General features: G+C 34.8%; 1 protein-coding gene across 1 annotated transcript; it reads right to left on the reverse strand.

Moving 5' to 3' along the window:
* Positions 1 to 6: 6 nt before the first annotated feature.
* LOC110449123 (sushi, von Willebrand factor type A, EGF and pentraxin domain-containing protein 1-like) lies at positions 7 to 27,591 on the reverse strand. The gene is made up of 30 exons (XM_021495761.1): positions 27,531 to 27,591; positions 27,038 to 27,132; positions 25,373 to 25,462; positions 24,293 to 24,491; positions 21,422 to 21,538; positions 20,606 to 20,732; positions 20,070 to 20,194; positions 17,251 to 17,442; positions 16,753 to 16,938; positions 16,136 to 16,393; positions 15,711 to 15,908; positions 14,889 to 15,083; positions 14,151 to 14,326; positions 13,250 to 13,526; positions 12,811 to 12,972; positions 12,512 to 12,673; positions 11,982 to 12,186; positions 11,244 to 11,410; positions 10,540 to 10,707; positions 9,852 to 10,082; positions 9,466 to 9,636; positions 9,029 to 9,232; positions 8,077 to 8,340; positions 7,581 to 7,763; positions 6,501 to 6,656; positions 6,243 to 6,290; positions 5,174 to 5,252; positions 3,696 to 3,785; positions 3,363 to 3,443; positions 7 to 3,074 (listed from the first exon to the last, which is right to left on the reverse strand). The coding sequence occupies exons 3-30, from the start codon at positions 25,442 to 25,444 to the stop codon at positions 2,840 to 2,842; spliced, it is 4,728 nt and encodes a 1,575-aa protein (XP_021351436.1). The 5' UTR covers positions 25,445 to 25,462; positions 27,038 to 27,132; positions 27,531 to 27,591; the 3' UTR covers positions 7 to 2,839.
* Between the last annotated feature and the right edge of the window lie 359 nt (positions 27,592 to 27,950).

Below are 27,950 nucleotides of genomic sequence, written 5' to 3' on the forward strand. Positions count from 1 at the left end.
AGGCCAAGATCATTGACCACTGGTCAGCATCAGCATCTTAGCCAATCAAGTTGCAGGAATTTCGCGCGGAAATTAAGACAATTAACATACATAGCGTCACCCGAGTCAGTTTTAAAATGTTCTTGCTGGGTGAAAGACGTACCACCATTAGACAACTCAACTTCATCGAACCGCACACCATCCCCAGCCACCAGTCTTTATTCAGATATATACATTGTGTATTATATAAACAAGTTATTTAGTATTTATTGTTCTTCCAACAGTTACGTACTTGTACTTCAAGCATAATATTAGGAGCTGGCATGATATATAGATAACAGGTCTTAAAGGGCTATCCACTACTCAATAACCCTTTCGGCTTCACTGGCTATTGTTACGTTCTTTGGCCCCAAGTATTATATTACTAACTATTCAAAAAGTATACATTTGTATTAAACAATCAGGCTGTTTAAACGACTCACGGCGAAGAAACCCTTGAGACTCACGGCTCTTGGGCTGGGCTGTACAGCTGTCGGACCTGCAGTCTGGTTGTATCTAAGTGGAGTTGGGGTTCATCGGACCGAGTGTGGCACATAGGTTTTCCCTTGAGACTCACGGCTCTGAGGTGACTCACCTCTCGAGACTCACGGCTCCAATACACTACAGTTTTACATACTCGGTCTATAATCCCCATGCATACTCCTAGTAATTCAGCCACAGGGACATGAAAGCAACAGTATATAGATATTGCATAATATCATATAATATCATGTCATTCCCAGTGAGCTGAATTACCGTTAGCTTAAATTATGCCAGCCCCCATTTAAGGCCGAATGTTAAATATTTTTGTATGTGTTGATGTATTATAATGTTATATAATGATAATAATATTTTCTTGGATTGACAGAGGGAGTGTTACAGTTGTACTGTATAGGATGACAGAGCAGTGAGTGTGATGAATGTATACATGACCTAATATCGTTTAACATGTTAAAAAATATATGTATAAACTTAAACCACGCCTTTGTTGTTTGTGTATAAATATGTAGTTTTCGACTTTGTTACATATTATTTTTATTATACTGAACATTATAAAGTTGTACAGCAAACTTAAATTGCTTCATTAAAAAATGGCGACATACTGACGATTTAAGTGAGCAATCCCGTTTCAAAAAAAGGCGAAATTTTAGTCTTTCGTGAAGTACAAAAAAATAACATTTTAAAGATTGCCGCCAAATTCGTAATTTTTCAAATTTCTTTAAACAATTGGCATCTAGTTTTTAGACACTTATTTTAAGCTTAGTGTTTGCTATTAAAATTGATTATAACTTTTTAATTATTACAAAAACTTGTTACACGAGATCAAAACGAGTACATTGTACATCCTTAAAGCTTACACTCGTATTCATTTCAAATGCAATTTATGAAACTCGTCACAAAGTTTTCATTTTAACTCGCCTTGAAAAATACTAAGACTGGTTTGATAAATCTCATATGAAATGGAAACTCATGTAAGATCCTATATATCTCCATGTGTCAAAGATCGTTTAACACCTGACGTCAATGTAAATCACATATCTGATAAGTTGATATTTAAAAAAGGTGACAAATAAAAGTAAGCTTTAATGAGCAATAATTAAAACAATAACAATTGTCAAATATATAAATAATATTTTGTAAAACATATAGGTATAAAACCTCCAAAATGTGTCATTTAGCAAGTGTTTTATGTCTTGTATCTCATATACATTTGTAATTGTATATTCTCTGCGTACAATCTTTTTTGTGGTGTGTTCCATACCGCGCATATATGAATTTAGACAAAATTCAGTCACAATTTGGAAGAAATCCCTACATATTTCATTTTTAATAATATTTTACTCAAATAACAACACTTGTACAATTTTGCGACGCGCTACGTGTCAATTAAGGACCTTCGATAATTATTAGTTATAAGTAAATTATACAATACGAATAACCAGACAACGGGTTTTAGCGTAATGTTTTTCACAATTTTTTTGGTTTTAACATTCCGGTCTGTTAAATTGATAACTATAGCCTGGAACATTCCAAAATTCCATGTTTTTTAACGTATTTTTTTCTACACTAGGTTAAAGAGAAACCGATAATAAACTGATTATGATTTGAAACTACGGTTTTGATTATACATGTGAAAATATATTTCAAGAAAAATGGTAAAATATATTTTCGACAAACTGTCTAATTATATTAACGGCCGTAGCAGAGCCAGTGCCGTTCAGTGTTCAGCGCCTTAGTACTGAAACTGAACGAAATGAGTAAGAATTAAACGGACGGAATTATTGATACTTGTGTACACATATTCGCTTCAAAACGAACTTCGTCTGATAAATTATTCCTCATCAAAACAGTAAAACAGAACGGGTTATAACACACACAAAATAGTATATTGTTCAATCTCGGTATTAAGATATATTTTTTGTGTTAATGGTAAGGATTTGTATGATTTTGCGAAAATGTGTTTTTCTGCTTTGCCATTGATTGCATGATTCAGCTTTAAAAACTTAAAAAAAACTGTTTTTGTCCTCTTTCATGTTATACGCATTTGTAACATTTAACAATTGCATTGGTAACTAAGTTAACTGCCTTTTGCAGTTACTTATTTAATACAAACAACTTGATGATAGAAACAACACATTATTAATCGTTGATATGTTATATTGAAGCTACTTTGCAAACAATCACAAATGCATTGCTTTTTTGTAACATTTGATTAACGTGTACTCAAAACTGATAAGCTGCTTTTATATACCGAGAAGTTGATAATAAAGCAATAAACATTACTTAATCGAAGTTTATCAAACCGAAATCATTGATGATATTAATTTCCAATGGGTAAAATGTCTATCGTCGATATACTTGTATCAACCTGCCCAGTAATCGGTGGCATAGAACCAATCCTCTGTGTTTGTTGCCGACTAAAAAACGGTGCTTGATTGTCAGGTAACGGGGTCATATGTATCAGATGTGGGGCTTCAGTTGTTAATGGTGGTATCAAGTGACCCTTGGGAAATAAGGGTGATTGGTATTCTAACATGCAGTCGTCGTCTTTCAGACTGAAATAGATTGAACGCATATACACAAATTATAGGGATATAATATAACCTAGTTAAATTATAAAACTGCTTACATAATTAAACTTGAAAAGATTTAACGTTGTTTATTCTTCATTAATTAAGCTTTACACAGTTATAACTATTGAGTTGGGAATTAAGGTCATTCACATAAGTGATCTGTTCAGATGACTAGAAACAAGACCGGATGACCCTATCTATATTTGTCGTTCACTCAGTCATCGGAAGGACTCTAGTAAATATTGATTAATTAAATATTTCAAACCATACCTAGATGAATTCCATCTCGTTTTTGCGGTAGTATCTGTACGGGTCGGGTAATAACTGTCGATGTCTGTGATACTCATTACACTGAAAATAGATTAAGTGGTACATGCAACTTTAAAAAAAATACAATTGTTAATGAGTAATTAATGTTTGTAACCTTCTATTTGATGGGAAAAAACATGTTCATACATGAATGAACCTCTTTTATTGTATATTGTATTTACATATATAGTATGCAGATATCAGATTCTCCCTTTAAAACATGTATTACGGTACATGTATGTATTCAATACATGTAATTGTAAATACTATATGACTGTCATGAATATAAATAACCTTGCAGTAGTCGATTCTCTCGTAAGGCCTTTATGAAGAGCACTTGGCCGTTGAAACAGTGTTGAATCCGATATCTTCTTTTTTGATTTTCTGTAAACAAAAAAATGATTTATTCAATAACTTATAATCGAACTCTCTGTTATGTTTGACAATGTTTGTTTGTATCACAAGATGGCTAACTTTCCAGGACACGTTTTTATTAGTTAGCTTGTATTTCTTAAAGGTCGCCATGCAATCTTTGTTTTGTTTATATTTCGCCTTGGTTTCATCGAACAAACTTTTTTTTGATTTATTTATTGTTTATTTATTTGAAGTCAAACAAGTTAAGATGAGAATTAATTTTGTACTTCACATAACTAGTACCGTGTACGAAAGACAGATATTGCGAGAGAAGATGTCTTATTTATTGATGAACGGTTCCGCAAACTCCTGCAAGGAAGATGGCTGATTTTCACATCGCCATGCGACGTCCAAGAACATCGCAACTGTGTTACATAGGCGACATATCGAGAGATTCAGATTCAGATTGCCAATCAGACATCTTAACATTATTTTGCTATAGAAAATCTTTGGTGACTCGACTGGTATACTTTGGTGCGTTATATTGTAAAAAACAAAACGCCGACTTCATTGCGTTCTATAAACTGGCTGAATATTTGTCTCCATAAAGCACTCCATTTACAAAGCTACATTGACATTACTTTTTGAAAGGGTTCCCGATACATATATCTATTGTTCAAGACCCTAACACTACTGCGAAACAATATTCCTGTTTGACGTTGCAGCAGTTCTAAAGCTTTCATTCCAACGACGTCTTTAGGGTGACGTTTTACCATCGCCATTATACAAATCTGATTCGAATTGATCCCTTAAAAATATGTCTAATTAGTGGAACACCCACGGCGTGCAGGATCCCAATTAAAGCGACTGTTACGATGACGCCATGTCACGATAGGACTTGTGTAAAAACGTCGCTCCTTTTTAATAAGGCCACTTTCAAGTAGTTTGTGATCATTTGTTCAGTACAAAGTGACATTAGATCCTCGTCCTATTCACACTTGCAGTAGTTAGCCCGATGTGAAAACCCAGGACCAATGCGCTCTATTTTCAAATTTAATTGTTTGTGACAGTCGTGACATCATGAAAATGCGCGTTGTTTTCCGTTTCGCACGTCATTACTGTTATTATCTGTTACTTATCATTTTGTGTTATTTACAACAACAAAAAATCATGTGAGGAGATCAAGAGCAACCAGAGACGTTTACGCTTGAGTGATTAAACTGATTGATTGATTTGTCAAACGTCCGCTTCACTACCGATTAGTTATGATTTAAAGAATTAAGCGTCCTTATATACTACAAATACGCAACAGAACTTAAAATGCATACCATGCCATTACTCGACAACAAAACTATTCAAAGCAATTTGAATATATTTGAAATAACCAATCGACACATCATCTATAAAACAATACTCACTTCAGTCTCACTGCAGTACATATAGCGACGGCTAGGACAAAGAGTGCTACTCCGGCAACGATTCCAGCAATTACACCAACTGTTAATCGGAAAGAAGAGCGATGTAATTAACTTCTGTCTTTATAAATAGACGAGACAATATGTAAACTTGCGCTTGATGTCCTACTCTAAAGACCGTTCTTCTTATATTAGCTGTAGAACGCTATGGATGATAACTACGGGTGAGCTTAGCTAACAAAACATTCCACGCATATGATGTTAATGGTACAGTCAAATCAACAATGTAGTATAACAATTGGAAATAATATGAAATATTTATCTAAGTTGATTAAACAGAGAATTCAATTGATACAATTTGTACAATACGTAAATAACTTCAGTTTTTAGAAATATGAGAATTTGAAAAAAAAACACATAATAAATGAATAAGATACCGGGTAAATTAATCATTGGTTGAATTCGAAAGCTGTCTATTTCGATCTTATATTTTACTTATGCTGTTATCCAGAAACATTAAATACGCAGTAGCAAAATTAAACACATTGTGTTAACAAGTAGTATTCTTTGATCTTTTATTTGTATCTGATTAGAGAACATACTACAAGTAAAAATGAAGCTGTGAATTTAATATTTTTCACGAACATAACTTGTGTAGTAGAAACCGTTACCTCAACACGATTGAATACTTAAGTGTTAGCATAATACAAAATATATATCATCAATATAGAAACAGTTTATCCTTTGTACTACCATATATTATCACTACCTGACCACTGGACGTGTAGGAAACCCCTAGTAGACAGAGGATGTTTCCAGAGTCACACTTGTGGTTATGTAAGTATCAGAAATATTGTTTTTAGCAAGCAAACAAAATACCTGTATGTCATCGTTTGGTTTTCAGGACTACGGTATAATTCTGCACCATTTTTCGTTCAGAAGGGAGCATATTATAAAATGACAAAACCCACTATTTCGGGTGTCTTCCCCACTTAACTACTCATTTAACATATCTATTTCACATTTAGGTCAGTACAAATCAAGCAGATATTCAACCGGTCTATTTGTTTACCTGCAAGTACAGATGAGTCTATCACAGAGTCCTCAACAGGCAATACAACTGAAAAAAGTAAACAAAACTTTTGCACGTCAGCAAAATATAAGCCGTTCAAATGTCCTAATCTGTTTGCATATAACATTATATTGATTGCAGTAAAATGCTTATAAATTCAAACAGAACATATGGATGAAATGAGGGTATTTGTTTTTACTATGGTATATTCAGTATATGTACATGTTTAGTCAATCATAATTAATATGTAGAACTAACCAGTGCATTCGGCGGCGCTGATGGAGCCGGTGCCCTCCGTAGATGTAGCTGTTGGACAGGCCTTGCACGACGTTTGTTGTGTGGCGTCCTGGTAGAATCCAAAATCACACAAGGCACACTCATCTTCCGAGTAATAACGGCCAGGTCCACACGGAACTTAAGTTATAAAAAGTTTAAATGACTCTTATGAATTGAATCAAAGCTCTTTTATCCAACCGATTAAAATCATCTGTTACATGGCTCCGCCTGAACATCTGAATGTGCCGCGGTCAGAGTCACTTTCAAGTGACCTTTAGATGAACCAATCAGAGGCGCGCTGGCAAAATTTTGCCAGCGAATCGGAATATCATGGTTGATAGATAAATAGCGAGGGGTATCGAACAGATTAGTTTTCCAAAACAAATATGCGGCGGGAACTGACGTTTCTACGACGCCAAGGAAAACGTACCCATTGGGTAATATTGCGTAGGCAACACAACCATAGTCTTTCTTCTCTAATAAAGCTTCGATTTTTTTTCTGTTCGGGTTTCAGACGATCAATCTCAAATAACTTCAGAACTTTCGCATCATTCTCATCAATGTCCGACATATTTGTTACATCTCCGAGCGCCCTTTTGAAAGAGGGTTACTGATTGGTCAAAATTTAATGAGTATTTATAAATAGAAAGGTCACCTGAACGTGACCCTGACCGCGGCACACTCAGATGTTCAGGCGTAGTACGAAGTTAACGAAGCCATGTAACATATGATTTTAATCAGATTTCTCTTTTATCATAAATACTTTGCATTCAGAAATATTTCCTAAAATGATACTACTTAAGGATCTCTGTCAAACCACAGGCAAAACGATAGATGATTCAACTAAGGACTTTAAAACGTAGAGGAACCTCTTTACAATTACGTTTTTGATGTATCTGTAGCCAGCGTAGCGAGGATGGACAACGCATATATCACGTTACGGAAGCTCATTTAGTAAAAGCGACCTTATTGTGATCAGAGGTCCAAGGTTCGAATCTCAATCTAGCTCTGTTGAAATTGACTCTCAGAATTTCTATAAGAATGCCATTTAGTGTTACTTACCACAGTAGGAAAGCACTTCTACCATTCCAGTTGGGCAATTTAGACTTGTATCGGCTTCTGACAGACTAACGTTGATAGTGTATTCAATACCATTTATAACGACATTCATTTCGCCTTGCTCCTCTAAACTTTCCAAACCGATTACCGCTTGCGTCAAAATTTCATAGCATTCAGACGCTCCTTCTGGAATAAGAATTAAGTAAAATTTAATTAAATGAATTCAGAAACTTGCATTTACAGATTAGTCAGCAGAATTCTTTAGAGAACCACAGCACGACCAGCATTATACCTAAGACATGTTATTGATTTAAGAATAAGTTCACATGTACACTGACACATTTTATAGATTCACCAAATGTACTTGTCTCAAAGCTAGGTTATCTAATTGTTTAAAATTATGACATAATAAAATACGGTTAGCATGTTATGAATATGGATATTGTACTAACGTAAATGAATATGCATTACGGAGACGTATAATAACATGGTATTGTACTTGATTTCGAGTCGCAGTGGAGTACGATGGTGTACGCAGCAGATTCAGAAGAAGTATCTCGTCTTCGTCTGTTCTCACACGTATTGATGTACTTCTGATCTTCCTTGCAGTCATTATTCTTGACACCCGTCAGTGATTCAACTACAGCCCCAAGTTTTCCAATCACAGCTATCCGAGTGTCAGTGTTCGTGCTGAGGGTATTACAGTCTAAACCGTGATAGTAAGACGTTCGAGTTGCCCTCATGTCATCAGGGTCAATGGTTTCTTGAAAAGATAAGTAGAAAAATAAATACATTTTCAATCTGTGATCTAATATATCTAAACTCCATTCGTTATAACCTCAATGTTACGCAAAGGATCTAAGACAACCGAGTGGTTCTCAAATTCTTTAAATCCATGTATTTTGTTTTATTGGCAATTACCCAGTTCTCGATTTAAGGACGCGACATTACTTTGAGATGACTTCGATTTACGCAGCGGCAATCAGCAAAGAAGCAGAAGACATTTACGCTTCTGGAACAACCGGTCTTTTCTCCTTATACTTTTCCAATGATTTCATTGTAAATCTTTCCTTTGTTCATATCTTGCCCTAGTTTTAACGATTTGAGTTCGTATTATGGTAATGTTGACACGTCGGTATTCTCTCGATTGTTTTTCGGCGGTTTTAGACCAATTTTCGATTACACCGTCCTAAAATGACGATACTGTATCTAGTATATCGAATTCTAAATGCGAAATCAACTGTTTGTTTCATACATAAACTCGTCTAAGGAGACCTAACACTAAGCTAGCGAATATTTTTACATATAATGAATGATTTTTTAAATTTTATTTTTGATATTTTTATTGAAAATAGTATGTAATATTTAAAATTTCGCTGATCATGCACACTTTATAATTTTGCTCTCCCGCTTATTGCTGTTGTTGAAGAAATAAGACGGAAAATACTAACCTACACAGGACGGAAGTCTCGAGAAGACGTTGGTTTCAAGTTTAAAATCCCATTGATCAAAGGTAGAGTTGCCGCATGAGTAGTTATCAGGAATTGGGATGTCCGTCACATATCCGACGTCACATTCCAGTTCACACACGTTATCCACGCCATCATTGATGCATTTCAGGGAGCCATTAATTGGTGGAACTAGCTCTCCACACACTGAGAGTAAACAAAACGATCAAACGTACTTCAGTTATTTTAAACGTATGTTTAAGAGTTGAAAAGCCAACATGAAAATATTAAAATATGAATGACGTATACAAAAAGCATTTGTAGCCTCAACTTTGTTTATTTGATTTTACAATAAGAAAATGAATACAGATTTATACCCTTATAAATATCATGCTTTCCTCATTGCTTTCTATAGAATTTAACAGCTCATTGTCAGTTACCTGGGCAGCTTTCCTGTTCACACACTTTCGTCTCGTTACTATCACCAAAGCACTCAGCTCCGCCATTGTCCGGGGCGGGATTGTCACAAGCTCGAAAACGTATCTGTGTCCCATTACCGCAGGTCACGCTGCATTCTGTCCAGTTGCTGTACTCGTTCCAGTCGCCGTCAACTGCAATGTAATACAAACATGGTATTGCAATAGTAATTGTCTAACTGCTTCAAGTAAATACGAATCGAGTTTATTTGCAAATTTATTTTTCTTTATTTGATTCTGGTATGAAGAAACTTGGTACTTTGCGACATATTCTTCAGACTGTGACACTACTATTCTGATCCTATCGCAAACTTATGGTCATAATATATGGTTTATGCGGGCCAACTTACCCATAGCAATTTCACAGAGTGCTCCTGTGAAATTCGGCAAGCATTGGCATGTGTAATTATTAACACTGTCCTGACAGGTGGCGTTGTTTTGACAGGAATTCATCTCACAGTCGTCTAAATCAACATCACAGTCATTTCCGGTAAAACCAACCTCACATTTACATTGGTAGCTATTGTAGTCGTCAGTGCAGTTACCACGGAAACATGGACTAGAATCACATTCATTTACATCTGTTTTGAATAAAAATGATATGATTAATATAGGTATTTATATATGCATATTTCGCAGATGCTATCCTATTATAAGTGGGGGTGGGGTGGCGCAGTGGATAGATCACTCGCCTTCCAAAGAGACGGCTGGGGTTTAATTCCCTGAACAGAAAAATAATGGGGTCACTTGCCCAACCTCTTGGTTTTTTTTCATTGACTCTGATATGCTCTCATATCAAGTCCTCCTGCGCTCTGCCATCCGGTCCAAGAAGAGTGATTAATAGAGGTTGATATTGATTCTATTCCTATTAATAGCGGTTATATTTTTGTGGGGCTCTATAAACACCGAGACCATTGGATATCATATGTCTCCTAGGCACCAGATCATTATAGAAAGAGCAAAAATATGTGTAAAGCTTTTACGAAAAAATAAAATCAGTTAATGTTTGAAATCATTTGATATGTTTAGCATACATACCGTCACACACACTAGGGATTTGTATGAAGGCGTCATTCATTGTGGCATTGAGGATGCTTCTCCAGCTAATCACATCGCCAGACATGTCGTTCGAACATTTGTCGGTTGCTAATGGAATCGATTCGGTGAAAATGTTGAACTGTGATATAGTTCCTTCGAAAGAAATTCCTAAAGACGAAATTAGTATCAGAACTAAAATATCTCCGACATCTTTATCAACGTTAACATCTCTTGAATGTATAATATAATGATTCCCAACATGTTAAACCACTATAGTAGATATCGATTTGACGACTATTCCATATTTCTTAATGTGATCTTCGCTTTCATAAGAGTAACAGAATTGCTTCCTTTTACATATATGTTTACGTGATTCGGTATTTCAGGACTTGCTTCGTATATCTCGATTTCCGTGAGAGAAATTTAGAAACTGATAGCCAATCTTGCAAATAAAGAAACAGAGATGCCAATGTATGAGGGCTGTGGACAAGTTATATTTGCGCCATGAGGAACCCAAAAACATTCTTGTGTATATGAATTCGATGTTAATGATTTTTCTCTTGTGATGTGATATTTCCATTTATTTATTACAAATATTGTTTTTCTCTTTTTATTAAATTATACAGTAAATAACAGCATAAATGACAAAATTGTTTGCTCGGTGTAAAATAGGCCTCTCAGTACGTGTAACGATTATTTCTTACCTCCTAGTTGAGTCACACCACCAATGACGGTCTGTTCCGCAAGTCCGGTCATGTTAACTAGTAGGGACATATCCATGAAACATTCTAAGAAGGTGTGTTTTCTTTTTAACGTGAACACATGCCATCCTCGATCGTCAGGAGGAGCCAATCCACTGCTAATTGTCTGTCTTTAGTAAAAATATGATAGCATTGTCATACTGATATCATAATCAACGTAAGGTGCTCATTGGTATAGCCCGGCTACGCCGATGTCAATCTGGCATATCGTAGATCACACTATCAATTTATCATTCAGATCTTACTAATATTGTGGAACACTTTCCAACGAATATGAAAATTTTCGAAGCCATGGCTGAGAATGACAGTTCACTAGTTAATACATGATGTCACAAATATGATATCAAGATGAATTGAACGATTTATCAATCAAAGAATTAAATTCAATTAAAATCTTATCAATCAGTTAAATTCATCTTGGCAAAATTATTAGGATGATGTTTATCATATTTGTTTGCAGCTGTCAAGGGCGAATACGAGAGACTAAAGTCTAACAATTCGCCCAATAGAATATATGTTGCTTATTAAGCCTATTTTATTCAGGTGTTATCATACTAATTTTAAAAGAGTGTGGACATTTACACTCATGGCAGTATATATTATTATACTAATCACAAATAGGTTACAACTAAGAAACAGGTTACATAAATGGCGTGCTGTTAGTAAGTAAATAGTATTTACCCTTCAACGCTGATTGTCATTGTCGATGCAAATGTCATCGATAAGGATTTTGCCCCTGTCTCATTTTTTAGTACAAAAACCTCTCCTGTGCAATCGCTACTGCATTGCTGCCACCAAACTGCAGTGTATCCTATCACAGGGACAGCCTCTTTGTTACTGAGTAGGACGCCGGCGGTCTGGTTGTCGGGGAAATACACATCGAAATCTGGAAATACGTAACAGAACGGACAGTGTTTTATATCACATTTTTATAATTTTTAAACTTTCGAACAAACAACACGTCCCTACAATATGTAGGACTATGTTAATTGAATTATCAGACACATGATTACATGTTCATCATGTGTTTATTATTAAACGATTTTTAAAATCTTATATTCAATACATACTAAATAGTAGTCGTTTTGTACTCAGCAGGATATGTTACCACAGTTATCAATATTCCCAATGATTTTAAACTGTTTAATAGACCTGGAGGTCATTTGGCAATTGCATTGTTATTTATCATATCAGAAAATCAATAGGCTCACCGACGCATTCCATTTCTAATGAAGAGTTATCGATCTTGGTGATTTTGTTCCCTGGACAGGCGATGCAGCCTGTGGCCCCGAACTCACTCTGATAATACCCTACGTCACAAGGGGTGCACGGAGGTAAGGAGGAGGGAGACCATGAACCAGGAGGACAAGACGCTTGAAAAACATCATATAGATAATAGCATTAGGATTTGTAAGGAATGAGTAGCATTTACAATTTGTCTCGAAATTGTCGGACTCAGTAATTAAGACAATAATTAATCAAACTCCAATTGATTATTGTTCACAGTTACCTTGACATTGGGTCTGATTTGAGGAGCCTGTCGTAGCTGTAGACGTGCCGTATGGACACTGGATGCATGTACTTTTCCGGGGCTCTGTCTGGTACTGACCGACTGGACATAAAACACACTCTTCGGTGGTGGCATCATAGTAGCTCCCACTCTGACACTCCACTGAAAGAGAAAACTGCTATTTAACAGAACCTCCTCATACAGCACAATAAATAGCATAAGACACACTCGCTCTCTTCCATGGAGTTGAGTAGGATTGGGATGCTCTTATCAGGTCTTGTTTTTGTTTTTTCTATAATTTTTAATTTTCATTAGGTCCTCTTGCGCTGATGATTGTCATTTGGGTTGTTTTATGTTAAATAGTTTAAATTGGCTTAATTTCGTTCTGGTTTTAAAATCAAAGAATTTTTAGTCTGACATGCTCGTTTGTATTAATTACCACATGAAAACGTTTTCGTAGAGGCGACAGTGTTTTCTACACATTGGAGTCCGATATCTCCCATCAACATTTCAGCAGCCTTCATAGTTGTATTATCATTCATCTGTAAGGTGAGTGTTCCTGAAGTCACATCTACCTTCAACGTCTCAATAAGCGACGCGTATTCCATGTATTGATTGTAGTACTCCTCTTCGTTCATAGCTGTTGAGTTCATCGCGATCTCAAAAGAGATTGTAATGCCTGTCGATCGCTTTCCATTTGTATTGCCGCATATTACCTGTAATATAGTATACTTAACATATTCCAAGCTTGCTAAATTTATTAGTCAAGATATTCAATCGATACTTTCGTTTGAACTCTTGCATATTTAAATGTTCCCGTCAGTAGTTAAACGCTGAACTAACGTCGGTGCTATACATGTGTATTGTAGGTACGTCATGAGTAATTTTGATGCATTGAATTGCCTTAAAATTCAATGGCTTGATATTAGCTGCGAAAAGAATAAAGCAAATAAAAAAGCATGTGAATTGGTCTAAATATACAAACCTATATACGCAATTTCTTACCTGAATGTAAACTTATCCCAGAACTATAAAGAGCTTAGGTGGACATATTAGACCTTACCTATCAACCGTTCCAGCTTAACACTGCAGATTTTCTAAGAAAACTTCTGGTAATGTGTACTTACAAAAAGGTACAACTTATCTTCAAGAAACAACACTCTACACTTGTAGATACTGTATATCTTAAGAGAAAATGCTTTTACTTATGTTTGCCCCGTATCAGATGTTTTTTGTCTGGATGGTTTTTGTGTAGCATTCCATTACAATGATTGATCTAGCAACTTTTCATTTAACTTTCCCATTAGCTCCATGATCAAGCCACACATCATTTAACCTACCTGTACGTTTCTCCAACTACACTTGGGAGAACTGCCGCAACCATGACTGAAAGAAGTGGACACCAGCTTCTTTATAAAGTTTTGTTTTATTTCTATTTGTGTGGTCTCGTCACTACAGCTCCCTGTGAAGAAAACTACTTCAACAGTTCTTCTTGTTCCGCCAGATGAGGATGACGCTATAAAACAAAAAATGTCATGGCACATGTCATATGAAATAACAATTTTCCTAACGCGTTTCTGGTACTCAACACATTTTTAATACTGAAAATATTTGCGATGCAGAATACACTCCTTGTAAGATATTTGTGCAAATACACACATCTGTTTAGATTTGTGAAAGTATAGATATTTTATTGAAGATGAACGTAGATACACACATTGGTAATAGAAACAGCATTGTGAAAATGAAAAACACTACACCATACAACTGGTCATCCTTTCGTCCAATGACTCATACATATGTGCTTCTATGAGGTCAAAAAGATGAAAATTCAAAATCTAAAGTGCTGTTGAAACTAAACCATCGTGTATAGAAGTTAAGTTTAGAACCGATGTTTTATACAACTTCTGTCAGAAGAACATATTTTAACATTGTACCAATTCATTATTACGAAAAGATATATAACTTATAATGGTATAATTTTTTATGTCTACCTTTGATAGCCTGATTGGTCTTTTAAATGGCCGTATGTAACAATGCAACGTTGTGAGTAAGCTATAAACATTTGAAATACTCACGCATACAGTTGGGGAGAGGTAGCTGCCAGTTATGACTTCCGTCATCATTACAGATGAGAAGGTCAGTGTAAGTACTTCTAGCGGAAATATCGTATCCCACCTGACACTGCGGCTGACAGAAGCGCCCACCTAACCAGTAGTCGCATGCCAGTGCGCCATTGTCAGGCGCTGAAGGAAGCTGGCAATTCTTTGGTACTAAATATAAAGCAAGCATGTCATATATATAAGGTTTGTGTAGGAACTAGCTACGTGATAAAAAGGTTACACATGAGATAGTGTTAGCTAGACTTTTCTTTCATTCTAAACTTCGTTGTAATGAATGTTTAAATTTTTGTTTTTATAAAAGATCGATATTTTAAATTGAGATATATGAATATATTGCCACATTATGATTTACAATATCCTCACGTCGAACCAAAATCAGATCCACGAATAGTTAACATGCTAATAGTTCAGTTTAGTTTGATCCTGACTCAAGTGTTTGTGATATTAAGATATACGTCTGAATGTTTGTGCTTACTATAATTTACATCAATCAGGAGAACTACATTCACTAGTTTACTATTTCCTGTGCTATTCTTGTTATTTTATTATTCTAAAAGAGGTTCATCAAAAGTAAACAGTAGTTAAAACAAATATAAACAATACAGAAACAATGAAAAGTTTTAACTAATGTTTTCACACGGAATATTATTATCATGATTGTTTTCGAATACAAGTATAGTTGCTTTAAAGAACAGATCGCTTTCTAAATTTACTTACATGATATAGTGCGTCTGTACTGAGTACTACATAATTTATATACGAAATAAGTGTACTTACATTCACAGAATGGTTGCTGTGTTCCCCAGTCCCAAACTCCGTACGGAGGACTACCCTCTCTATCACAACTGGTCACACTCGAAGAAGCGTTAAGTTTGGCCCCATCTGAACAGTTAAATCTACACGTAGATCCCAAGCGATTCCCCGTACAGATAACAGATGTATATGGAGTTGGATACACATGGAAACACCTGATTTCTGTCAAAAATCAAATTACAATGTAATTATAATGTAAATCATAACACCACAATAATCATTGCTATTTCATACAAAACTTCTAATACAAATGTTACCCTGGCATATTTTGAAATAATTTCTACGCTACAACATCGGTAAAATGAGTCCTATCACATCAAGAACAAACCGTAAAACGGTTCGTTTAACAAATGGCAACTCTATGTCTATATTTTCAATATATACATTACCTTTGACGGTGATTTTGAAATTGAGAGGCCTGGCTATATTGCCTTCACTGTCCGTTGCTGTATATGTTACAGTGTATGTTCCAACTGCGAGGGCGTCGCCTTGGTTAGGCCAAGTATTCTTCTGTTCTGCTGCTAAAGTGTCCCCAGAGTTATCCTCTACTTCCGGTCCCTGCCAGTATACTGCCACAGTGTTGTCGTTTCGTGCAATATAGAACGTCTTTGAAGACGGAAACGGTTTAAAGCTGGGTGGTTCAATGTCTACATTTATAAAACAAAATGTCAGATGTATATATGGACAATAACTGATACTAAGCAATTTGACATTATATATATTAGATTAACATCATGTTCATGTCTTTATATTGTAAACGCAGAGTGTCCCTAAAAACACAATATAAGCAGAGAGCTTATAAGTTGCGTTGCCAGTCATGATATTTGTTTGGTCAATAGATTTTCTGGAAAATATAGCCTGTTTAAGGTACAAAAATAGTGGGAAACTGTACATATAGATGAAATGATATATTAAAACCAATTCAATCAACCGATTAACACCCTACCCTGAACACAAAATTTTGATGCAATTGTTAACTGCAAAACGTCTACGACCCAATACTAACCAACGCAGTTTGGAACAGTAGAACTCCATGTTTTGTCAACTCCACACACCGCCGCACGCCTGACACCCGTTGGTACGTCATATCCGGACACACACGAGAACGTGGCAATAGACCGGAACAAATCCCCGTTTGTGCGTGTGATGCTCAACAATGGCGAAGAAGGTAAAAGTGGATCACAGGAATGTTCTAAAATGTAACATAGAACAGTTTTATATATTCAATAAAAACTTCTGTTCTTCGATCAGCAAATAACATATGTTCAGTTTAATATGATAATAGAGTTATATGAATTTACTAAATACCGGCAAGTGATGTACAGACATTTGCTAACGTTAACGTTATCTTGATTTGTGCAATGATTATATAACCCTATAAAAGTGTGCAACATCCATTACTGCCATTGATCTTTAGCATATATAACGCCCCGATGATGTGTAGAATAAATGAAATTCAAAGAACTCCTGAAATTTCTAGAGAATAATCTACAGATTATCTCACTTCGACAGCTGGGTTGTTGAAGTGTCCATGACGACCATCGCCCTGTCAACTTGCATTGGGCATAGCTCGGTCCGATTAGCTCATGTCCCTCGTAACATCCGAATCTGCAGTAGGAACTGAGTACCATGTCATCACTTCTGTGACAAATCGCGTAGCCGTCAGTCATCCTTTGCAGCCGTGGGCACCGTATAACTGTCAACACGTGCACAAAAACGTTTACTCTACACTGCTAATGTAGTGTTTTGTGTCAAGTTTGATATTAAATCTTTAAAACTTTATGATGTATGATGTTAATAATATTTATTACTTCAATAACCCTATAAAAGTGTGCAACACATTTTAACATGTGCAGACTACCTTTTATAAGTTTTTAAACCAACATAATCCAATCATTGAGAATCAATCAGGATTTCGAAATATGCATTCATGTCAAACTGCTCTTACTGCACTTACAAATAGATGGTATGATGAATTGGACAAGGGAAACCTCATCGGTGTAATGTATATGGATTTTCGTAAGGCTTTTGACCTTGTTGACCATAAGATACTACTCCAGAAAATGAGTATATATGGATGCTCTGAAAATTCCATTATGTTTTTTACCTCATACCTTTCAAACAGATTTCAGAAAGTATCTTTCAAAAGTTCTTTAAGTGATGCCTGTGAAATTACAACTGGTGTACCTCAAGGTTCCATAATTGGGCCTTTGATGTTTTTATTATATGTCAATGATCTGCCACTCTGCTCAAAACATTGTGAACTTTTTATGTATGCAGATGATACTTCAATGCAAAAAGCAGACACAAATTTGGATGTTATCGAATCATGTCTACAAACGGATTTTAATCATGTAAAGAAATGGTGTGATGTCAACAAAATGGTCATAAATACTGATAAAACCAAAGTAATGTTAATTGGAAGTAAGCAAAAAAAACAGAGACTAAAGAAAAATCTAAATATTATAGCTGAAAATTCAAACTTGGAAGTTGTACAAAATGAAAAACTGTTAGGCGTTCGTATTGATGACACCCTAACTTGGGAAAAACATGTACAAGACGTCCTAAAGAAACTTAATTATAAAATTTATCAACTATGTAGAATAAAGAAATTCTTACCAGTATCGGCAAGAATCACTTTCCACAACTGTTTTATACTACCATATATTGACTTTTGCTCGAACGTTTGGGGACATTGCTCTCAAAAACTGGTACACAAACTTGAAAGAATTCAAAAACGAGCACTGCGGATTATACTAGATGCCGACTATACTGTTCCCGGTGCACAGCTGTTTGTAAAACTAAAATGGCTGCCTTTTACGTACAGAGTTGAATATAACGAATGTGTTCTGATGTTTAAAGTAATAAACAAGCTATGTCCAAATTACCTAGACTGCAATACTCTTGTGAGCAATGTCCATACTATTCAAACCAGGTCAGCTGCGGCAGGTAGATATGTTGTACCCAAACACAAAACGGAAAATTTCAAAAGCTCTTTTAAATATAATAGACCGACACTTTGGAACAATTTGCCAACCACTGTCTCTAAATGCCAATCACTGAACAGTTTTAAGTTCGAGTGTAAAAAACATCTCAATGTAATCTATAAAGACAAGTGTAAAGAAAATTAAAAATCTGCACCCCCTTTCCCTCCTGAAATATCTATCTGCTGTAGTACCTGGAATATGACAAACGTGTATCTAAATGAAGTTTTAGAATTTAATCTTAATTACTATTCATAATGCCCTAATCAACACTTTGGTATTAACTCACGCTACATAAGCGTATATTCTGTAATTTTTTACCCTTTGTCACAATGACATGAATGTATGTTAGACGCATTATGCGTTTCTTAAATCTTCTAAAATGCAGCATGAGAATTTATGCATTGCATGATATTTAGCCAACTTTTTATTTTCCAATACACGTGTGACATATTTTATTGTAAGCCTGTGTGATATCACATACCAATATATCTGTGATATGTATTACGTAGTTTTGTTATTGGATACACGATGCAGGAGTGTGTTTTTTTTTTTTGTTTTTTGTTTTAAAGATAATACAATGTTTTATTACCTGTGATATGTTACTTAATTTCTTATGTATGTACGTGTATGTCATATCCATGTTGTAAATATTGTACATTTTATGTCGACCACATGTGAGACGAGTCATTGACTCAATGTGTGATATGTATTACGTAGTTTTGTTATTGGATACAGGATGCAAGAGTGTGTTGTTGTTGGTTTTTTTGTTGTTGTTTTTTTGTTTTTTTTTTGTTTTTTTTTTGTTTTAAAGATAATACAATGTTTTATTACCTGTGATATGTTACTTAATTTCTTATGTATGTACGTGTATGTCATATCCATGTTGTAAATATTGTACATTTTATGTCGACCACATGTGAGACGAGTCATTGACTCAATGTGTTATCGAATTTAAATAAAGTCTATTATTATTATTATTATTATTAATACATGTATGACAAGTTTACAATGTCATGTAGTCTGATATATATTGTATACATGTTGTCTCTCTATTAATATATAAAACCAGACTTGCTCGTAAACTTTAATACTAACGCTAGAAATATTACAATCATCATAAATCATACAGTTTTAATGATTTTATACTTCAACTTTACACAAAACACAACATTAGCTATGTAGAGTAAAAGCCTAGTGTGAAGACATCACTTAGTGTTTTATTCAATATTCTATTCTTATCTAACTTATATTTCGAAAATGAATAATTATTATTGTAATGTTTTGCACAATTTCTAACTTTTACATGCATATTTTCTTAATGAAAGTAAATATGTACCTTTGACATTTATACGGAAACTGCATTTAGCCATGTTGCCACTTTTGTCCTTTGCGTAGAAACCAATAGACGCTCCGGGTTCTGATATAGGAAATCCAGATCTTCTGGATGTCGACTGGTAGACACTGCAGTTTTATAATGAGAAGTGTTTGATTGTTAACACATACATGTATATCAGTCAGAATATTCTAACCAAAGAAAAATAATAATCCAACCCTTATTGATAATCTTTGATGTAATCACGCAGAATATTAATTTATTTACGTTTACGGTTTATTACCGTAGTGGCTGCATCTTTCAAATCATGTTCATGATAAGTAAAACAATTCTTATGAAGAAATCTGTAACAAAAACAAAACAAAAACATATCTTGCTATGTACTTATATTAATTGGTTATAAGTGAAGTGACCAGATGTAATATCATCGTAAAACAAAAAGGCGTTAAAAATTATAATCTCGAGGAAGTCGTTCTTTATCTTTTTCTTGGACGATTTAAATTTGAAAAGATACCATCTTAAAAATGTGTTACACTTACGTAACGGTACCATCACGACTGTCCAATGCGGTAGGCGTGACCCAAGTAGCCTTTGCGTGAGTTTGGAAAGGATCACCGTTTCTGTTTTGGTCTGGTGGACAGGTTAACTTGGGAGGGGTACTGTCTCCTGAGTGTATATAGTCAATCATCCAAATATAACACTGTATGATATTTAATATTTATCGCTCTTGTTGACGGGAATCACGAAGTTTGTTTCCCCAACATTAACCATGCTTCACAAGGACAATAAATATGTCATTAAACCGAAATAAAACAAAAACAAAAACGTAAAAAAGATCTGGTTTGCCCGCCATTATTATTCTTTAGTCACTAGAAATCAGCTTTGGTGTTTCTCGTCCATTTCTTCTGGAGAGGTTCAGAAAGGCAAAACATGACCTGGGAATTGCGAATGCGTAAGGGCGAAACGTGATCAAACTAATCTAATAAAACAAACTGTTATATCGTTGAGGTTTTATATCTATTTTAACAACGAGTTGTACACTACATTTGTATTTTTTCCATTTTACCTTATCAATTCAATCAAAAACCAATTTATTACAGCAATATTTTTTTTTTAGGGAAACAAACAATTAGAAAATTGTGACGTTTGAATTAAGTTATATTACAAAATGACAACTAACATCCAGCTACAACAGGGAGTGTTGGTATAGAATATAAACTGTGATCGCAGTGTAAATCTGTGTATATCCTCATGATTTGCAAAAGTTAAATGTTATAAATCGCAAACGCCTTTATATGATCATTTTGATCTGTAAAATTCGTTCAAAAACAGAGTTATAAAGTTACTATACGTACCTCGAGGTCCTTTACTACACCGTGCAAATACACATTTGATGGCTCTGAAGACTCGTCTAAAGAAGCGACCCCACCTCCTCGGTCGATGATGAATGATTGATGACGGGTTTTCTAGGCCTAGTCAGGTAAACAGATAAAGAAGTGTGATACATAAATTATGCTGTTGTGAAAAGATTGCCAGTGTATGAGGTTTAACACTGTAGGTAAATAATATTGTGTTTTGATTTGTTAGTTTGTGTTATCCATCAAACTTTTGCGATTAAGAGAAAAAATTAATCAAACACTACCATATAATTTACAACAGTTTAACAAAAGGAGATAAATCTTTAACGTATGTCTATTGCTGTCTAATTTCAAACTAATATTTTCAATTTTAGAATAAAATACAAGGTAATTTTATCAACAAAAGCATGTTTTTTAAATGGGCTAACTGCAAAAAGTAACTAAAACGAAAATACGTGTATATGATTGGGCACTGTTTAGTATAGGATGCCTTTTAAAAGAAGATTTGTTAATGATAAAAAAGGTTATATGAACCCATTTACAAAACACAAGGTCAATGAGCTTAATTTAAAGCTCACATAAGTTTGAACGTACATGTAGTTGGCGTATTTACCCTTCTGATGTGATGTGTGTATTTTTGTAATTAAGTTTGTGGAGGTGTCCACACGAGTATGACGTCAGTTGTTTATTTTTAATTTAGGAGGCGGATATTATATCTATTTAATACGTTCTACATAAATATAATGCTATTTAAAGGGAAGGGATGAAGTCGCATAGTCTTACATTGAGACTTCATGCCAGCAGGAAGTCGCATAGTCTTACAGTGAGACTACATGCCAGCAGGAAGTCGCATAGTCTTACATTGAGACTTCATGCCAGCAGGAAGTCGCATAGTCTTACATTGAGACTACATGCCAGCAGGAAGTCGCATAGTCTTGCATTGAGACTACATGCCAGCAGGAAGTCGCATAGTTTTACATTGAGACTACATGCCAGCAGGAAGCCGCATTGTCTTACATTGAGACTACATGCCAGCAGGAAGTCGCATAGACTTACATTGAGACTCCATGCCAGTAGGAAGTCGCGTAGTCTAACATTGAGACTACATGCCAGTAGGAAGTCGCATATTCTAACATTGAGACTACATGCCAGCAGGAAGTAGCATAGTCTTACATTGAGACTACATGCCAGCAGGAAGCCGCATTGTCTTACATTCAGACTACATGCCAGCAGGAAGCCGCATTGTCTAACATTGAGACTACATGCCAGCAGGAAGACGCATAGTCTTACATTGAGACTACATGCCAGCAGGAAGTCGCATAGTCTTACATTGAGACTACATGCCAGCAGGAAGCCGCTCTAAACATCGACCGTGTTCCACTCATTAACATCACCCAAGTGATAAATCTACATACACGTCTTATTATCTCACTGTATTAGACATTTTCTTTAAACCGTTTAAGATACATAATGTTTAATTTTAAATCAGTATCGTTAAGCTAAGCGTTCTTTAACTAAATGTGCCAGACCTTTAAACATTGAATACATTTACGCGTTCCGTTCATTCATGTGACGTCATTCATTGTTATTTATAGCTTATAACGAGCAATGAACCGGGTACATGACATATAAAAAGCAACTTATACGATCTAACTATGGTGAGAGTGTTAATATGTGGTACTCAATACACCTTGCCGAGAGTATCTTAGAGTTATTTCCCTTTTATTGATGTCAGAATCATTACTATACAATACAATATGTACAGTACAATTCTTGGTTATTAAAACAACACACACACATAAAGCTGTTGACACAGACAATTTATCCCTTTTAAGGTATGGTATTTACAAGTAAAATACAAACATTAGTTTTGAAGAAGAAACTTTCTGGAATGAATACAAGAAGCTGCTGTCAATATGCTAAGTACACACTATGACTGTTTTAGAATAAAATAACAGTGTAAATATTGACGTTTATATGAGTTCGGTGAATAGTTTTTTCCAGCAGACTATTGGCATACACATACGTCAAACTGAGCCGTTTTCTGGCCTTCTAAAATGAAGAGTTGGAACAATACAGATTAATCAGACTATGAACACTTTTTATGGTCGCCAGCCATCATGATCTTTTTAGGAAGTATTATATTCCTTTGTGCGATATTAATATAGGCCAAGAGGTTAAGGCGTCTGACATTCCCCTACCACTAGCCCTTTATCACTGGGTCGCGGGTTCGAGGCCTACGTCGGGTAGTCGCCAGGTACTGGCCGAAGGTCGGTGGTTTTTCTTCGGGAACTCCAGCTTTCCCCCACCACCGAAACCCGGCACGTCCTTAAATGGCCATAGCTGTTGATAGGACGTAAAACGCAGAAAAACCAAACGTAAGCGATATTTATATAGACTGTGTATATCATGTTCATATGTTTGTCCTGTTGTTTCGTTGTCACTACACCGGATCTCACTTTGAAAACCTGATATTACTTGGGTTTGACCTATGTTTACATGGAAGGTTATGGCAATGAGCCAGAAGACGCGTACCTTCCCTTTTACTTTTTCAAAAGTGCCGGTGTAAATCTATAGTTTCTATATATGTTGACATTGTTTATCGATTCCAGTTCGTAATTCGATTTTGTTTACTCTTCGGCATTTTCTTATATAATATTCAGATAACTACTTTTCCGAGTATACGTCTGAATATTGATACTGTACATCACCTCATTTTCAACAGGATTCGTTTTCGGGAGCAACTTTTAAATAGTAAATTTGAAAGGACTTGAATTTCTTAATGAGACAAATAGCATGTTCATATCGTGATGAATATCACAATTCTAGATTCAATGTACAAATTTAAATGAGACGTTTCGTACTTACATTTTTCCGGTTCTCCATTCCATTGCCCATTGTTGCAATGCGCCCATGTTTGTTGCTGGTTTCGAGAACATTTATATACGCAGATGTGACCGGAACTTACTGCACCGTTAACAGGCTTCACGGGGTCGTTCTTAATGTCCTGACATTTAAGCTTATCAAACGGGAGTTCTGAAATATCGCAGCTTCCGTCCACTGTTCCCTTTAGCCAAACATATTAAAATCAAGATAAACAAAATATCAATATAAAAAACCCAAAGATAAAACATTACAGATACAACTCCACAACGATAGAAAATAGATACAACAACACCATTACAGTGGGGGCACAAACCATAGCTTGTCGCTCTCGTTCGCGTAAACAGTGGAATATGTACGGCTGTCAACCATTGAGTGTTAAGCGCTTTGGGGATGATTTCATTTAAATTAATCTGGAATAAGATATGCTGAGAAGAACACAAATAAAATGAGGTAAAGACACATAGATGATACAAGCAAGACAAAAGGAGAGACAATGAAAGGAACCGCTAACAAAAACACATTCCAACATCACAAAATATTTCTTTGAAATCAAATTTTGAGAGCTTTTTATCTATCCCTTATAGTTATTATGTTTTTATTAGTAAACAAACCGTCTATCGATGTGATTACTCTATGTATACACAAGGATTGACCTTGATTTTGACGGCGTATACGGTAGTATGAACGCAGCTGGCAACGAACATATTCTGTGGTGCGCGTTAATGATAATCTAGCTTATCAGCTTATCATAAGCATCGTTTTATAGTATATACTTAAACTGTTCACTCATCGTTGCTGGCAATAAACAATCAACGGAAGTTGATAATAATGATAATAATGATAATAACAATAAATAAATAAACCTATAAATAATATCGAAATAAATAATACATGAATAGAGATATAAATAATGGAAAGTTAGATGAGGAAAGCGCTTAATATAATTTACGCATTTTACAACACTTCAAATAAAATAGTTCTTTAATTGCTTTAACATACTCCTCTATAGATCAATTTGGTGTTTCCTATGAATTATAATGATAAATAAACAACTTAACGTACCTGTACTGTTAGTATTTGACAGAGGAACGTTGCTAGGATTAGAATAGGAAGGTACCCTCCAACACCCGACATTGTGAAGCCGCTTACTCACTACATTATAGAGTTGCAAATACTGTCAGTGCATAGTCTACTTCAAGAAATTACGCACTTAAAATAGAACTTCCGGGTTCAATAAATAGACATGTATGTGTATGTTTAATGTTCACATCATAGCCAATTATACACACAGATACTTTTTTTGATGATTGCTAGATTGGGAGGTCTCGTCTTGGCTACCATTCCTTAATCATGTTTTCAACACGTAGTTAATCAAACGATTGCCATGCCTTACTGACAAGTAAGTACGAACAACAGAAATGACGGACTGAAAAGTAATATATAGTGCTAAACATATAAATGATATTACAGAATTTGTCATAGATTATAGTTACTTTAAATATAATTCTTTAAATAAATATAAGTTTGTATGTTTCCAAAACATCACGTGCAGCTAAATAAAAGTACTCCTTTCGGTTTTAACCTCTGCGCATATCTACATTAAAGGTCGATGGTTATCTAATATAGCAGAGCTGTAAGTCTTCAGTGTATTAAGTTAAGCAACTTTAAATGTTAACGTCAATGCTTTTAACGTTATATACAATCGTACCTACCTTTTCACTAACTTTTATTGATTTTGGTCTGCTGTAAATGATGTTATTATCAATCTATAGTTACGTAACAAATCTACCTTTTTGTAATACAAACTAATTATTCATATATGATCGTTGTAAATATATATTTCGGTAGGTTTGTATTGATTACAGATCGGATGTGCTTACGATTACTTTGTACAAACATATCATTAATTTAGTTAACGTTTTAGTTTGTACGTTCACGTCATGGGCGTTTCTCGTCATGTACCAGTGACCAAGGAATTTTAAAGAACAAACGGAGGGAACGAATAGACCAAATGTACATGTTAATACCATACTAATACGATTGAACGAAAGAAACCAGATGAATGGTAACGGCCAAATATACCAGTTCAGACCAGTAGAGTCAAACCACTAGACCAATGGCATCACAACAAGAGATCACATCATGATGAACCACACCGTAACTAAGGACCAGATAATAGGACCAGAACTGACTACGGAATCACTGTAGATAATGACGAATTATGGTTTTGTTTTTATTTTACGGCAAATTTAACTTATTGTTAAGAAATATTATATTTTAATTGTTTGTTTTTTGTTATAATTATTATTTCAATTATTTCCTTTGTCACATTTATAGGGACGACTGATCCAACTTTAAGATAGATGATTAGAATTACACACATCTCTTTACTTGATCAATGAAATTTCTTTGTTAATATTAAAAATGTAAATGATTGTGTATTCAGGTTTGTAGTAGAATAGATAACAGAAATGGAACTATACTTTGAGAACGGCTGAAACATATCATTGCCCACTTTGTAAAATAGTGGATTAGGTATAGAACGTAGGAATACCTCTCAAATCCTTTTGATCGGTACGTCCTTGTTAGATAATTATAATTCACATCACGCCGAATATAATCCGTAAGCTATGGTCGTTACATTGTAACATTGTTGTCAGTTTTTGACCTAAACATTGATCTTAAATATACATTTTATACTTTCTCTTATATAACAATTCAACTTACACAGTATTTGCTTTTGCCCAACCGGTCTTCATTTTTTATTTAGATTCTTTCCAATTAAATGTTTATCTACAAACATTCATTTCTGCGCCAGGTCCCTAAAACAAAAACTGATCAAGATCAGAATATGATGTGATGTACAAAGGATATAAGTCTCTTCAGTATAATATATACATGTAGCTAGACAAGTAAATATAGCATAGCGTCATAGGTTTATGTTGTTTAGTGTAAAACAATAATTTTATGTATGATGTAGTACTTTTAAATTGTGTTTGAATTTAAATTTAAATTTAACGAAAAATCATAATTATATTGATGCCATTAAAATGACATTTTAACAGAGTTGATTCAAATGAATTGTGTATTGGATAATCACTAATGCCTAGCTGATATACTGACAAACAAACATTACCTCTGTTTATCCAAGGTCAACTAATATAACACCCGTTAACAAATGTCAGCAACATATATCGTAATTACAAATGTATACATTTACCATTTCTATTTATTTACACCAACTAATCCGCTAAGGGCGTCCAGTACCTGCTTTAAGAACGAATTAACCTGAATTAATATCTCGACTGATACTACTTCCTTGTTGAATACATGGAATTCACGTCAGATCTGTTTCGAAGAAGATTATTATTCACTGAAACTAAAAGTGCTTCTTAATGTTTAGAAATACAACCAAATCAAATAAGGGTCGCATACATCACTTTAAATATTAATATGTAACAGGTTTTATCTACGGCATATACTTTATTTCAAAACCGATATTCCATGTAAACCGTGCCAGCAAAAATGCTTTCATCAATGCTATTGTCGACTAACAGAGTCAATCTCCTTGTGACCCGGATCCCCTGTCTATATACATTTATATACACATGACAGATTGCGTAATTATTGATGTAAAACA

The sequence above is a fragment of the Mizuhopecten yessoensis genome, unplaced genomic scaffold (genome assembly GCF_002113885.1).
Source record: "Mizuhopecten yessoensis strain PY_sf001 unplaced genomic scaffold, ASM211388v2 scaffold4505, whole genome shotgun sequence".
Lineage (NCBI taxonomy): Eukaryota > Metazoa > Mollusca > Bivalvia > Pectinida > Pectinidae > Mizuhopecten > Mizuhopecten yessoensis.